At 35.0% G+C, this 16,463-nt stretch overlaps 2 protein-coding genes across 3 annotated transcripts in view; one reads left to right on the forward strand and one right to left on the reverse strand.

Annotated features, from left to right (window-relative positions):
- Positions 1 to 16,463, forward strand: part of LOC134852992 (inactive selenide, water dikinase-like protein) — a 304,439-nt gene that overhangs the window by 110,133 nt on the left and 177,843 nt on the right. The window lies entirely within an intron of this gene.
- The window catches only part of LOC134853073 (uncharacterized), a 150,289-nt gene that overhangs the window by 63,291 nt on the left and 70,535 nt on the right, over positions 1 to 16,463 (reverse strand). For both annotated transcript variants that reach the window (XM_063869008.1, XM_063869007.1), the window contains exons 11-18: positions 14,025 to 14,127; positions 12,692 to 12,880; positions 11,740 to 11,936; positions 10,779 to 10,881; positions 9,502 to 9,681; positions 6,409 to 6,611; positions 4,418 to 4,520; positions 4,091 to 4,273 (exon numbers count right to left, since the gene is read on the reverse strand). In XM_063869008.1, the coding sequence (XP_063725078.1) occupies positions 4,091 to 4,273; positions 4,418 to 4,520; positions 6,409 to 6,611; positions 9,502 to 9,681; positions 10,779 to 10,881; positions 11,740 to 11,936; positions 12,692 to 12,880; positions 14,025 to 14,127 (1,261 nt within the window). The remainder of the gene's footprint in view (positions 1 to 4,090; positions 4,274 to 4,417; positions 4,521 to 6,408; positions 6,612 to 9,501; positions 9,682 to 10,778; positions 10,882 to 11,739; positions 11,937 to 12,691; positions 12,881 to 14,024; positions 14,128 to 16,463) is intronic.

A 16,463-nucleotide genomic window follows, 5' to 3' on the forward strand; every position in this document is an offset into this window, starting at 1 on the left:
TATACTTATTATCGTTTTATCCAAAATCACTTCGACCTACACACTCCCTCCAGACAACCACACCATCGTTTTCAATTCATCAATTCCAAATACACCTCACCATTCTTTCTTAACTTCACATATTGCATTAAAGATACTAACCTTCATGGTATTCTTCGAAATTATGATCCCATAACCCAAATGTATATTTTTTGTCCAATCACCAAGACCTTCAATGCAGAAGAATCCCGACCCTTCCTTATCCCACACGAGTTTGTACAACCTATAGAAATCCCCATTTTAGAATTCATCCATAACACTAAATTCAATCACAAATTATATAATCTAATCCAAAACACACCTTATGAATTTGCAGTTGGCACTGAAGAACTAACCACCATTAAAGCACTTCAATTGCTTTGGCCACTACTTCAAACTAAAAATATCATTCGCATTTTAGCTAAATTACTAACAACTTCAGATCTCATCCACGACATCTTCCCCCACGGTTTCTTCCCCGACGACTAACAGGTAAGTATGAATTATACATATTACTAACTAATTAAAATATTAGAAACTCACCATTCTTTATCCATGTTTTCTTTAGAATTTTAGCCTTCACCCAACGATCATCTGAAAAATTCACAAAAGAAAATAAAAATTGAAAACTTCTTCAAACTGTTTAAAACTCTATTAATTTTTTTACACCAAATAATTAAATAAATATAATACCAATGCAGTAATTTAATTTATAAATTTTTCCCCCACAAGCAGTAAATCTAAAAATTATGAAAATTTGTAACTTAATTTTCCCCAACAACTAGCAGTAAAATTAAAAATTCTATGTAGTAAATTAATAAGAAGCAAATGCAGTACTAACCTTTTGATATTTTCATTCACTCGCACAAGAATTCTATCCAAACTCGCACAGCTCGCCCACGAAGAATTGTTTAAATAATGAATTTCAGTTTCAAGCTTTCACAACTCAACAACTCTAACACACGATAACAAGTTTCAAACTTTCCTTTAACCCGGTTGGAAAGGAATTATATACTAAACAAAACTAACCAATGCAGCTTACTAAACACCACAACACATAGCATAACAGCATGACTAAGAAAAGGAAACCAACGGTACCCAAACCGGATTAACCCAGTTTAAAACTGGATAATTTATTCTTTTGAAGACTATTATAAAGTCTAAGAAAGAAATAATAAAACACAAAAAAGTCGAAAGACAAACCCATACCACAAACAATTTGATTTTTGAAAAAAGGACATAACCAACAAAACATAAGAAAAACCACAACAAACCCAACATAAAACGTTGTCACATAACAGGACCTCTCACAAAAACCGCATGCAATCATACTCCCACTCCTGGCCTAACCCACCAGGAAGGACGTCCTGAGCATGCTCTATAGCCGGCCTAACCCACCGCGCTACATCCACGCTTTGTGACCACACTCCTATTTTTAATAAGAGCTACTCAAGGGTGAGTAACTCTTCAAAATAACTGAACTAAAACAAAAAAGCTTTTGTGAAAACAACTAACTAAAATCATAATTAAAAAATATTAAACTAATAAAAGTTTTATAAAATGTAAATTACATTATGCAATACATAGATCAGAATACAACACCAAGGACGAACATCCAAAGACAAAACGACCCCACTACACTCGAGAAAGAATGGCCAACTACAATCAATATGCCGCTCACAATCGCAACTCAAAGGATTTAGAGTACGACTTGACTTCGCAGAAAAGGACTTCATTGAACTAGACCAATGACCACCTCGATGTTCAAGTATACGTACAGATCCGAGTAACCAGGCATCCCCTCCACGCACAATCTCCACGCCATTCCTAGACAAGATCAAAACACAAAGAAGTTCTCATCAATGAAACAGAAAAACCTGACATAGCCAACCATTCTGAAATCAGATTTGAGTTTGTTGCAAAGACCCAGTCGTTGTCTTGAGAAGACACAACGATTGAATCTGGGACTTCTCTAATAAGAAAACCCAGAAGAAATAAGATGTTCGCCAAATACCAACGTCCATCATCCATCCTTTGAATTGCAGAAAGACTATTCTAAAAAACTCTGTAAAACCCGGATGGGTGGAACCTGATCTAAACTACATTTTATGATTGGATAAATTAGATATTTTACCAATGTAAAGTATTTAATATTAACCAATCATGATCCATCTGACTAACAATCCACTTATTTGTAAGTGCTGAAATTACTTGTAATTTCAGCACCAGAGAGATTTGAATTTAACTTAGAAATTAGTTGACTCTCCAAGAAGACTTCAGCAACCGCAATAAACCAGTATACCCTAGATCTATTGAGCCTAGCAGAGACTAGTTAAACAACCTGAGACTAGATAGTATAAGAGTAAGATTAGGATTGGTATTAGACTAAGAAGTTGCACGAATCTATCCGGCCGAAAATAAGATAGCGTGACGAGCAGACGGTGTACCCTATCCGAAATTACTCTATGAGTTATACCCATCGGTCCTAACTCATTCGCAACCAAATATTTCTCGTAGCTACTTTGGCAATTCAACCTCATCCAAGACTCTGCCTGACCAATTTTTTTTTCCACAGTAGATTTCGCATCTTTCAGTTTTTTTCTGACTTGTTTCAGTGTCTGCTTCGTGTTTATGGTTGCTCATAATACCCCTATTCTTCTGGCAAAGATAGAATATACTTGAAGGCCACCGTTTTTTTATCTATCTCTCTTTTCACTACCTCTCTCATCTTGGCTTGGTTCCCGATGCTTTCTTTTCATCAGATCTCTCCTGGTTTATCTCCGTTCTTAGATATTTCAGTTGAACACTCGCACTGCTTGGTTCGTGAAAAAAACCGTGGTCAGAATCAGTAGATGTTTGACTTTTGACAATATTTTAAACAAATTTATAGGGGTTTATAAATTGGCAGTTTGACCAGATTGGGATGATTTACCCACAATAACTTGCGTTTCATAGCGCCAATTCATTCATCGCAGCTAGTTTTATTGTATCATGTTAAGGGGTAGACAGGTTGTCGACAACTTCTAACAGAGGTCATTTAGGGCTCGCGATACTGATTATGAGGATGCGTTTTCAGTAATTGATTTCAGTTAAAATCGATAGCTTTATCATCGTTCAGTTTTTTGCTGATCCAAATTTTCAGCTTGATTTTTTTTCGTGTTTTTCTGTGCTGGCATTAAATCGAAGTGGAGAACTAATGTCATTACTATGAGCAAATGCTGATTTTAAAATTAATTTAAAAAGAAATCAAATCTTATTAAAATCCCTTTCTATGGTAGCTAACAAAGAATTTCCAACCCACTAAAGAACTAAGATCCAACTGCTGAGCATATCTAAGTTTTGTTCCTTTTAACGATTTTTACCATTAGGTAATATAGGGGAAATATGAACCACTATTCCTGTCAAAAAATAAGAAAGCGTAAACATTTTTTTGGACACAAAACACAAAAAGAAAGACCTCTTTCTAGAAAAACTTATCTAGAAAATTCAAATACAGCATTTCGAACAAAAGGTCTTTAAGTAGGCATAATTCAGCTAATGTTAGCCTGCTTGTTTGCTTTATTCGCTCGGATTATGAGGAAAAATCAAAAATTTCAACCCGGTTTTTCTCGACACTAGAAAAAAATTGGAAATTTTTCAATGTGGTCGGTTTGAATCACGACTGAATGGGCTTTAATATAATATAACACTCAACTCAGTCCGATGATTATTTGAGGCACCTGATTTTTCGTGGAAAAAAACTAAAACACACCCGAATGCAAATTTCCTCCCCCTTTTCAATGGTCGAACAATAATCGCGGCTTCTGCTATTTGCAGAGAGAGAAGCTATTGTAGGTTATCCTTTGTTGTTCTTGATTCTAGCCTCACACATTTCTTATAAGTCATTGTGTTTTTTTAGTTTTCAACTGACACGGAAGCTAAAAATTTAAAATAGAGCCCTTATATCAGGAGCGGAAAGTTGTTTTCAAAAGAGTCTAGCTCTTTTCGTAGAACCACTGTTGCATGCCTGATTAAAATCTGCTGGCAACTATTTTTAATTTTTTCTTACTACGTTCTCTGAAAATATCCTGACCGTTATATTTCTCCTCCACTTTTGGCTCAGGTTTGCTATTTTTTCGCTCTCCCGACTGCATACAGTATCCGCCGTCCGAACTGCACGAGTAGCCATGGGGACAGCAGTGCAATTTGTCACTACAGCAAACTGCATCAGAGAGGGGACAACATGCTTCAGGCGAGCAGAGAGTTCCGACACATGCTGAAAACAGAACAAAACTCTAATATCATCTCAGTAATGAGCTTTTAGATTATTCCACATAACCTCTAGAAATAATTTTCTTTTTCTGAGCTCAGTTTTATTTTTATTCTCTGCGACGGGTGTTAGTATTGCAAATTAGCTGACCTGTTTGGGTTCCGTTGAGTTTGGATGAGTCATCTGGGCAGAGTTTGACTTCTGTACACACAGTCTGGGGGTCCAGATCCTGCTCCAATGCTTCAATTAACAGCTGAAACATCGCCCGTTTAGCGGAATGTTTTAAATAAATTTTTAATAACTTAAATAAAAACTTTTTTCATATAACATGACAAAGTTTCACGAAACTGCCCAAAGAACTTATTTGAAGAATCTGATTTGCTGCCGAATGATGTTGTGATTTGGTTGGCTGTGTTAGTTGTCATGTAATGTTTATTGTCTCGAAAATTTAAAGACATTTGCCAAAAAAGTAAAACTGAACAAAATCGTAGTTCTCGATTTTTTGAAGCGAATGAAAACATAACTATCTTGTTTACAAAACAAAAAATCGACTTAAAATTCCCAACATAACAATATTTAAAAAAATATTTGAGAAAAATAAAAAATGGGAGATATGTTTTAACAGGTGCTAATTTAAAGTTTAATAGCTGGATCGCTTTTTGTTATACTTCGCACAGATTTTATAGTTTATTTCAAAAGCCATTTTTGTTTGCAAAAGAAGAGCAAAATTTCAGTTTTGAATAACATTTCATCTGGCAAAATACTGTATTTACAAAAACTATCTTAGCAGCATGTATAAATGATTGAAAGTGAAATGACTATATGATGCATTATAGTTCTCAATTTTAATACATGCACTATAATTAAAAATACCATTATATTTGTAAAATTTCACTTGAATTTCAATTTTATTATACTTTGAAAGTAACTTAGCAGACTGAAGCATAAATTTTGGTGTATTTTTATGCAATTTTGTTAAAAATTAATTAAGTAATTTTTGCTGAACTTTGATCAAATTAGTGGAGCTAAAATTTTTATCAAAAAATGTTCGGTTGTAACTTTGCAAAACCAGTTCCACCCAGGGGCGGATCCAGTGGAGGGGGGTGTATTTTCATTGTTTTTTGAAAATTTCTTTACGAGGTCAAAATGTGCACTGGATAGGCGCACAATTTTGTGTCTGTATGTTCCTGGATTCCAGAGACTAATTTTTGATCATGTTCCGAAATGTAAGTGGATTCCACCCACAAAATTTCTTTGGATTCGGCATACAAATACATGTAACGTAATTTTTTCGGCACATTTGTTTTGTCGCGGATTCCAAAACAGGAGAATATAGCTAATAGTTCTGGATTCCACAATTAAGAGCGGGTTCCTCAAATGTTAATGGATTCTGCAAATTTATGCGGATTGCGCTTACTTTTTGCGGATTCCGCTTACAATTTGCGGATTCCACTTACAATTGTGAATTCCAGGACAGCTTAAATTTACTAAACACATAATGTTATTTGTTTGTGGATTCCACAAACTGTTCCGGACTTCGCAAACTTTGTTGCGGATTCCACAAATTTTGTTGCGGATTTTGCAAAATTGCATGTTTTTGGAGAAAAAATTTTAAGCAATACAGTGTTTTAGCTATTTGTTTGTGGAATCCAAAGCTGCAAAGAAGATCAAAGAAAAGTAACAATGTTGTGGATTCCGCGTCAAATCTGATTTTGGCCTGTTCCGGAATCCACTCACAATGCACAAAATGCACAGTTTGGCCTCGTAATGTTTGTCAAGTTTTTTTTAAGTCGACCAAATTGAGTTTCCGAGAGCTCTTCCAGAACCAATTCTGAAAAACTTTGCCTGAAAAATTGAATTTTTTTGCGCGCGCTTTCAAGTTGGTCGGCCGGAAATGGATGCCAAAAAACAACATCAAAAGGCGACCCTTTGTTTGGCGGAGGGGGTCGTAGAAGTCTTGTAAAAAAACCTTTGATTCAGTCTTATCGTTATAGGTTGGTCTTATAAAAAGTCGTCCTCAGTACGAGTAGCAGCTTTGCGAACAGTTCCGTAAGGTCCAAGCTTTCGCACTCAAATTTTTGGCAAGAATCAAGCATAGTTTGACAAAAAGTTGAAATATCGAAAATGAAGTGAAGTCTAACCGGCAAGTATCCATTCACCAGTTCAAGGCATTCATCTACATAATCAGATGGCAATTTATTACACATCTCCTTCGCTGCATCTTCAATCTCATCTGTAGTACCTCCTTCGCCCAAATATTCTTTCGCCCAACCCACCAGTTGTTCACAAACCACGCACTCGGATATCTTCGGCAAGGTTGCATAAGATGTCAGTTCAGTTTTTCCTGTAAATAGACCGAGGGAGCTAATGTTGAGGCAAAAGTTAAATCAAAACTATTTTGGATGTTTTTTGTCTTTATTTCCTCAAGAAGAGATCTGTGATTCCAGTTTTGTTTTATTTTTAAGAACAGCTGCATTTTAAAAACTGCCAGAGCTCATCGCAATCATGAGTTTTAGCTTTTTACACACCCCTACAGGGGCGGATCATGGATTTTCTCGAGGGGGCGGATTTTCAAAAATTTTTCTAAATTTTGTCACTTTTTCATAGGACGACCAAACTGATTTTCTGAGCTCTCGCTTATCACTATGAAAACCCTATTTTGACCAAACTTTTTTCGCCGCACTGTCGCCTTTTTTTGGAAAATTTTGACCAAAAAATCGTTTTTTTTCGGCGCGCACTCCCCTCTCAACATTGGTATAATTTTAAAATTTTAGGATCAGTCAGCCAAAAAGGAATATCTCAAAATAGTACAAAAGAGGACCCTTTAGGTTGGCATGGGGTCGAAAAACAGAAAAACTTTGACCTATATTGGTTTATACGGGCTGTTTGATAAAACAATTATTAGAATCGTCAAAAAGTACCAAGAAAACGAATAAATTATGCATGAATTGTCTAATTTCATTAAGTTTTTCGATTAAATTTCTTAAAATTTTTGCTTAAACTACTCAAATTGTGCATAAAATGTTCGTTGCGTTGGTATGATTGATATTTCTGATAATTAATTTACCGATTAGCTTATAAAAGTTAATATTTTTCTGTTTTTCTGCTCTTGGACCCATTCTGCTCTTACACCATTCTGCTTATTGACTGGCCACCGATAAAATAGTACCGAGCGGGGGCTTTTCTAGTGACTTGAGTGCGTCAAAAAGCATAAGTTTCTACACTATAATTGCCCAGAGCCACTTATAGATGCCCAATGCCCAATGCCAATTCTTAGAAAATAGTCAATTGAAATTTATCCTAATAGAATTTTGTGATGGAATTTTTTGCTTTTATATATTTAAAAGAAGATAAGCTTATGCATAAAACGTGCTAACTTAATTAGACTGCTGTTGATTGGTCAGCGCTAGAATTAGACATAAATAGACATTTTCCAAAATTAAGTGCAAACATTTTGAGAGAGAGAGAGAGAGAGTGTGAAAGGTTTAAAAATCATCTGACAAACTAGAGGTACTCACTGAAACACATCCTTATACCGACGATATAATCAAGTATAATCAATTATTTTCCATGAAACACTAATGCAGGTTTAAAATTGAAATAAACTGAAGTCAGTTTTACTTTAAATGAGTGAACTGATTTGTTTTGTGCCCAGTTATAATTACCTTTTTTAATTAGCGAAAATCTTTTCTTGCCCTAATTGACTTTCCAGATAAGCGATTGCCTTTTGAAAGTTTACGGCAAATTTTTTGAAAGTTTACGAGTCAGTAGCCCAGAGTAGTCCATCATTTTTAGCACTATCATCGCAAGATGTTTTTTTTATAAAGCTTAAATAAAAAAAACTTAATTGTACTTTTCGAACGACCTTTTTCCTCTGTATGAGAAGACGAGAACTCTTAACAAGTTTGTAGTTTGCTTCTCCTCTTCTCACAACGTTTTTAATGTACACGGTAAGGATTCCGCGTAGGTTTTCCAGTGATTGAAATATGTTACAGTCGATTACCGTGTCTTAGCTTTATCAGTGTATTATTTTCTCTGATGTATTATTTTCTTTATCAGTGTATCATTTTCTGCGTATTCTTAGACGCAGAACATTGAAAAGACCCAGGAAAAGACGCCAACCCCAATAAATCAGTCAAATACCCGGGTTGACCTCCATAGACCAAAAATCCTCGTTTTTTGTATGGCATGTTTTTGTATGCCTGGATCAATGTCTGGTAATTTGAAAATTCAAATTTTAGAAATAGTCATCTTTGAAAATGTTTGCCAAAATTTAAAAGTTTTATACTTTCGTTATATTTTTTGCGTGAGACAGAATTAAGACATTGCAGGCTGTTTCCAAAGCATTTTTAATGCGAGACGGCCAATCCTTTGGTTACTAAGTTTGACTAACCAAGGTTTAAGTCATTTGTGTTCGGTTACGAACACAACCAAAAAATGTTGAGAAATTAAACTGTAAAAATTCAATAATTTTGTTTTATGAAAAAATGCTAGTCATACAATTTCCACATATAAAAAAATACTAATCATAGACCTTTCATGCAATTTCCTGTACGTATGGAATTGTATGGAAAGTGTATGACTAGCATTTTTCCATATATGGAAAATGTATGACTAACAATTTTTGTCAACCCGGGTACTGAGTATATCTGATTTTTCTTACTTATTCTTAAATTTGGTTCTTAAATTTGAAATAGTGGGAAATACTTAACAATCTTTCTATCAAAAAAAAACAAAAGTGCTTTCAAGTTTTTCTTTCTGGAAACAAAACAAAAAAAAAACAAGTGATGAAAGAAAATTTCTCTGGCTTACATTTTCTACATTATAAAAGAGTTAAGAATAGTTTGATAAGTCGATAAGCTTATGAGAAAAAGTAGAGAAAGCATTTGATTTATCAAACGAACTCCAAAAATTTTTTCTTGCAACTGCAATAGAATGAAATTTTTTGACATTCTCTTCAGATTCATATTTTGTGTTCAGTTTAATGTGCTGCAAAAATCAATAAGTTGATGAACGTAGCTATAAAATTTCTTTATGTACATTTGTGCCAGTTTTCTTAAATTGACATCAAAGCTGCTAATTTAGAATAGGGCCCTTAATTAGGGAGAGTGAAAGTTTATATACAATTAGCCCCACTTCTCACGGAGAATCGCTGTTCCACCTCTGATAAAACCTGCCTGCGTCTTTTGTTTTTTGTTTCTGTTTCTGTGAATATTTTTTGACAATATACTGACTGTTGTAGTTCTGGTCCACTTTTGGCTGAGATTTTTTGTTTTCCTCCCCCGACTGCATACAGTATCCGCCATCCGAACTGCACGAGTAGCCATGGGGACAGCAATGCAAATTGTCACTACAGCACACTGCGTCAGAGAGGGGACAACACGCTTCAGGCGAGCAGAGAGTTCCGACACATGCTGAAAACAGAACAAAACTCTAATATCATCTCAGTAATGAGCTTTTAGATTATTCCACATAACCAAAACTCATTAACCTCTAGAATTAATTTTCTTTTTCTGAGCTCAGTTTTATTTTTTTTCTCTGCGACGGGTGTTTGTATTGCAAATTTCTCTTTTTATAGGTTTTATTACAAAATTACATCGGTCACTTGCAAAATGAGCCGAAACAAAATCTTTAAAATTTGTCCAAAATTTTTTATTATGTTCATATTATTGAAATGAGAGTGAGAGTAACCGAATGAGAACAATCGAAGAGCATAATTCTAAATTAAACCCATTTTTGGCTATTCATTTTTATTACATTTCTTAAAGATTTTTGGTGCCACATTACAAGGACAAACTGTGTTCTGGATACGCGAACCATTTTTTGTGCCATATATATGCATAGAGCGAAAAAATTAAGAAATGAGCGTAGCCTATAGAGCTGCCTTATGATTAAGCCATCTGGCTGCAGATTCCACAAAAAAAACATTAAAAATGCCTTGTTGTGGACTCTACGAAGAAACCATTCACAAATCACAAAAGCCCCTTTCCCACTCACAAAAGCCCCAGTTTAGACTCTTATTGCTGTTTTCAATGAAAAGTGGTATAATTTTTTGAAATAAGCTCTTCTTGTTGCAGCTGAACAAACCTGTGTTAAAAAAATTAGGGAAAATATCAAGAAATAATTTTTTTCTGACGTTCTGTTTCTGGTTTGTTTTAAATGGCAATTACCTTATCCATAGAAATTACCATAAAAATATGCTGGCCATTTTAGTCGGTCTACACTTTTGAACGGCGCTATAAATGTTATTTAGTACATTCTGAGCAAAAAATCTGGCTTTTTTTACAAACCTGAAGAGAATCAAATCAGATAAAAATTCTACTCCCATTTCAGAAATGAGAATCTGATTTAGAAAGGGGCTTAATCCTTATTTATGCCCAGTTTTTAGCAAAAAAATACGTCGTGACCACAAAAAACTTCAAGTGTCTCTTTGCTCCGTTCAGTTTTCTTTGCTCGATTTTCCAATTAGATTTTTATCACTGACTGATCTTAGTATTGCGACTTTGATCACCTGTTTGGGTTCCGTTGAGTTTGAATGAGTCATCTGGGCAGAGGTCGACTTCTGTACACACAGTCTGGGGGTCCAGGTCCTGTTCCAACGCTTCAATCAAGAGCTGAAACGTCACCAGGTTTGTGATTAGGTTTTCGATGTTTTATTTGTTTATTTGATTTTTTGAAATTGCTGGACATTTAAAAAAAATTGTTTAGTGGATATATATTAATTTTGAATTGTCATTGAACAATTTTGTGCTGCTGTTGGTTATTTTGTTGTCGAATGAAGTTCAATTTATCCAAAATTTAAACACATTCACCAAAACAGCGTAACTGAACGAAATTGAAGCCAGAAAAAAAATCGTATACTGGGTTTTGAAGCGGTCAAAAACAGGATTTTTTCGATTCCAAAACAAAAAATTATCTGAAAAGTTTCCAACCATAATCAGTTCCCACCAATTTCAGAAAAGTATTAAGAGAAAAACGAAAAACGTTAACAGTTTGTTGTATTATGGTTTTTAAGTTGGAAATCCATTAGAAATTTATTTTAAAATGCAAATACAAGAACCAAAACTAAAATTTTGAAGCTAGTTGTCAATGGATTGTCGAATGCAGAAAAAGAAAGATTTTGTGATGAAGCGAAATAGTAAAGTTTTGATCGAAAATTAGCCCAATTGGGAAATACCGTGTTTGAAATTTTGTCTGTACTCAGTGTTTTCAAATCTTTGTTCATGTTATAAGATAATAATAAGACAATTGATCATATCAGGGCCCTGAACTGAATAATCCGATTGCGTTATAAGATCTCTGCAATACTATGTTTCAATCCGCCAATTGTTTTTTTGTTAGTGTAGTAACAAAACTCGAAGTGATTTGGTTCTCATCTTGTAGCAAGTTATTTTTATTGAATTTTTTTCGAAAATATGTAGCCTAATTTGACTGAAAAAAAATGAAATAGTGAAAATGAACTGAAATCTAACCGGCAAGTATCCATTCACCACTTCAAGGCACTCATCGACATAACCAGAGGGCAATTCATTACACATCTCCTTCGCTGCATCTTCAATCTCATCTGTAGTACCTTCTTCGCTCAAATATTCTTTCGCCCATACCACAATTTCTTCACACAACGTGCACTCGGATATCTTCGGAAAAGTCGCATAAGATTCGAATTTTCCTGTAAAGACTGGTAAGTCTAGTATTCAACTAATCATGAGAAAGGTTATCTAAAAACAATTCTGAGCTGCTTAGCTTTTTTCTTTAACAAAAAAACATTTTCAAGCTCGGAACATGTTAGCTATTGGAAGCCTTACCTCAACTTCCGGTCCTGAAAAAACTCAAGAGCACTTTAAAACCCTTACCAACTTATTCACAATAATTTTGAGAAAGACGTTGAAAAGCTTAAATTCAAATTGAATCTAACAATTCATATATTTTATTGAAACTTGAGAAGTCACGGAGACTTTTAATGGATTAATTTTTGGATTAAAAGCTCTGAAACTCACTTTTTTTGATTTTCAAACCACTTTTCTTGATTTTCAAACCAAGTTTTCTCGTTTTTTCGGTTTTATCTCAAAACAGCTAAATTGGATGTAAAATGAGGCAAGTTCTGGCTGAACTGGATTTTGTTCACAGTGGGTGAACTGATTTTTTTGCGCGTGCACTAAAAATTCATAAAAGCAAATATCAGAAGCCAAATTATGGCAAAAAAACAATATGTTTCGCTAAAACTTCTACCACTTGTTGCAGTCAATCGCACTTAAGTGCGAGGCCATTTGTTATCCCAACATTATTCTTGACTTTGAAGAACAACGGCTGCATTTCAAAATTTGACGGCAGATTTGTGAAGAAGAGGCCTTGAGCTATCCTTAATTTTAGTTTCAATTCCACTACCATTGCATTATATATTGTTTATAGACCTTTAGTGTGTACCTTTTGACTTTGTAAGAGTGAGACCAAAACTCTCAACAGATTTCTGGTTTTCCTCCCCCGACTGCATACAGTATCCGCCATCCGAACTGCACGAGTAGCCATGGGGACAACAGTGCGAATTGTCGCTGCAGCACACTGCATCAGTTAGGGGACAGCATCCTTCAGGTGTACAAAGAGTGCCTGCGCAATCTGAAGAAGAGTTTTTTATATTGGTAAGTTTTTATTATCAATAGCCAGTGGCGGATTTATGGGGGTGGACATTTTTCTCTTAGGGGTTTGACCCCCTTTGTACTATTTTGAAATTACCATTTTTGACTGGTGGCCCTTAAAATTTCTTAATTTTCTTTTTGGCCTGTTTTTTTTAAAAAAAATTGCCTGAGGCTTAGAAAATTTTACAAAAAAAGGTCTTATTAGTGCTTTGGGAGAGCTCGAGGAATCAAATCCTCCTAGATCCGTCCCTGTCAATAACTATCAATAGCTTATCAATAAATTGTTTAAACTACAACTTCTCGATTTGATCTATCAAATCATCTAAATCCATAATTGTCATACTATATACAAAGTCTTTAAAATCAATCAAGTTTGTCCCTTTCATATAGGTTGAATTAAAATAAAGGGTAAACAAGGTTTCCAGTATATTTTGCAAAGAGTCAGGGGCGGATCTAGAAAACCTTTTTTTTCGCCCGCGCTTCCGCCTTAAATTTAGAATATAGGGGCTAAAGGTGCTCTTAGAAAGCCTTCCGGCCAATAAATCGATAGAGAGTGTCGTTAAATAGTATATGAGGGGTGCCCTTTGAAGTAGACAGTGGATCGAAGGGGAGGGGAAACCTCTAAACCCACTATTGCAAATAGCAATGAGCTCTGTGCTTGTACTTTGAGTGTTATAATTCATGACTTTTGATTTTTATGAATGTACTAAGAATGAAATATATATATATATATTTTTGTTTTTCAAGATAAATCAGGTTATACAAATTTTCATTGGCCGAGTGGAATATCATATAAGAACCCTTTCAGTCGTGATTTGAATGAAAAAAAAATTTCCAAAAAGTTTGTTCAGTTTCGAGAGTTCCAGTCTAATTTCGACCGATAAAAGCGAAGGATAAGTCATCAATTTTTTGGTTCGTCTAATTTTTAAATTCTTTTAGTCAATTTTTGAAAAAAATGTTCGTTCAATATGCTTACTCCTAAGTGAATATCGAATATGCCTAAGATTCGTTCACATCGTTTTATCAAACCACGCACAAAAAAATTTTTTTTTATTGTATTTTGTTTTTAAAATATAATCGGAACAATCCGGGCTTCTTGCACAGCAATCGTCTATCCTTGTTACCTGTTTGTGTTTCGTTGAGACTAGACTGGTCGGCTGAGCAGGGCGGCCATTTATGACACACTGTCTCGGGATCCAGGTGTTCCTCCAGCACTGTGAACAGTATCTGAAAAACAGCAAATTCTTTTCCTGGATCCTTCCGAGTTGTTTTAAAGCTTCGTGAGTTAAGTCCTTAAGGCTATACTCATAGAGTAATTTCAGATAAGGTACACCGTCCGCTCGTCACGCTATGTTGTTTTCGGCCGGATACTTTCGTGCAACTTCTTAGTCTAATACCAATCTTAAGATCTAGGGTATACTGGTTTATGCGAGTCCGTCTCTCTGGAGGAGGCAACTGTATTCTAAGTTTTATTCAAATTGCTCCGGTAATAAAACTACAAGTAGTTTCAGCACTTACAAATAAGTGGGTTGTTAGTTGATGGAATATGATTGGTTAGTATTTAATATTTTATAGAAATAAAATATCATATTGATAACCAATAATAAATTCTAGTTTAGATCTGGTTCCACCCATCCGGGGTAAGAGAGTTTTAGTTTTTAAATGTTTGATGTAGTGAAGGATGGGCGATATTGTTTTTTCTTTGAAGTTGCGAGCTTTTTTAGAGAAGGAAGAAGTGTTTCCAATCGTATTGGACGGATGAAAAACATCATGTTCTTATTTTTAGGTGGGTCTTGTTGATCGTGGTAGTCTTGGGAGTTTGTGTCAAGATTTCTGATCGGTTTCAATGAAGTAATGATTTCGTTAAATTAGAAGCGAGACTTGGTGTAGCATGAAGTTTGACTTTTTCGCGTGAAGTGCCAAGTGACTAGGATTCGTACGTGTACTCAACATCGAGATGACCTTTGGTCTGGTTCAATGGGTTTCCTTTGCTGCGATGCTGGGTCGTACTTTGAATTCTCTGAGGGTAGTGACTATAGGCAGCAAATCGGATATATTTGCCATTCCTTAGTTGGAGTGCGTTTGGGTTGTCAACTTCTTTGCTGCTAGCCTGTGGGCTTTACGAAATCTATATATACTGCCTTTCAATTTTTACATTTATAAATCTTTGTTAGTTTCATTTTTACTCATGATCTGGTATTAATGGTTATTGCAAAAGCGTTTTTAATTTCAGTTCAATTATTTTTAAGAGTCACTCACCCGTGGATGTAGCTTGGTGGGTTAGGCCGGCTATAGAGCATGCTCGGGACGTCCTCTCTGGTGGGTTAGGCCAGGAGTTGAGTATAGTTTTATGGTCTCTTTGAGCAGAGTCCCTTTGTGTGTTCAACCTTTTGTGTCTTTTTATTACTTGTTTTCTTCTTTTTTGTTTTGGTCCTTTTCTCAAAAATCAAATCGTTTGGTTTGGGTTTGCCTTTCGATTTTTTTTGTGTTTTCTTTGTTTGTGTTAAGACTTGAAAATGGTCTTCAAAAGAATAATATATCCAGTTTTAAGCTGGCTTTAACCTGATTTGGGTAGCTTGGGTTTGCTTTTCTTAGTCATGCTATTAGGTTGTGGTTTGTGGTGTTAGTATGTAATAGTCCAAACTTACCAACGCAGCTGTTTAATTTGATTATTATTTAATTCCTTTCCAAACGGGTTATGGGAAATATTGAAACGTTTCAAAACTGCTTAGAGCTGTTATCAGTAAGAGTTGAATTCATTTTTTAAACAATTCTTCGTGAGCGAGCTGTGCGATTGTGGATAGAATTGTGGTCGAGTAAACAATTTAAGTTTATAAAGAAGCGTCAATTAAAAAGGTCAGTACTACTTTGAATTTTTTTGCAACTTTTTTGAATTTACTCCATTGAAATATCAATTGGGACGATTAATGGGCGGGATTCATTTACATTGAAATCTTAGTTAGTGGGCAGAATATATGTTTTTGTCTGATGGGATCATAGTTGCGGATGATGACTTGCATGTTAGTATCTTTGATGCAATAAGTAAAATTAAGAAAGAATGGTGAAGTGTATTTGGAGTTAGTAAATTGAAATCTGTGATTATATTTCGTGATGGTGTGTGAGTTGTATAATGATATTGTATAAGTTTATAGTTAGTAATTCTACGTGTTCGTTTAGTTTGTAACATGATGTCGTGTGAGCAGTGCAAGTCACCTTCTTTGGGTGTGAGGAAATAAAAGTTTAGTGAGAAATGATTGAATTTGTTAAAGTATGAGTCATAAATTTGTGTTTCGCGAAGTGCTACCGAAATGATGTGGTCGAATGTTTTATTTAGGCTATTCAGAGTGAAAACTTATTGCGTGGGAATGAAGAATTTTTCTGTGATTTGGAGGTTAGCGTTTTTGTCGTCGTCGAGGAAGATGTGTTCGTTGGCTCGGGTGACAGAATGATCATAGTAGTCGATGGAAAATCTGTTAGCTTTTGGTGAGTGATTGATTATATCCATGTCAGTGAATTGTTTTGCAGTGGGCGTGCTTGTTAGATGGTAGGTTTGCGTTTGGCAT

This window comes from Symsagittifera roscoffensis, chromosome 8, assembly GCF_963678635.1.
Source record: "Symsagittifera roscoffensis chromosome 8, txSymRosc1.1, whole genome shotgun sequence".
NCBI lineage: Eukaryota > Metazoa > Xenacoelomorpha > Acoela > Convolutidae > Symsagittifera > Symsagittifera roscoffensis.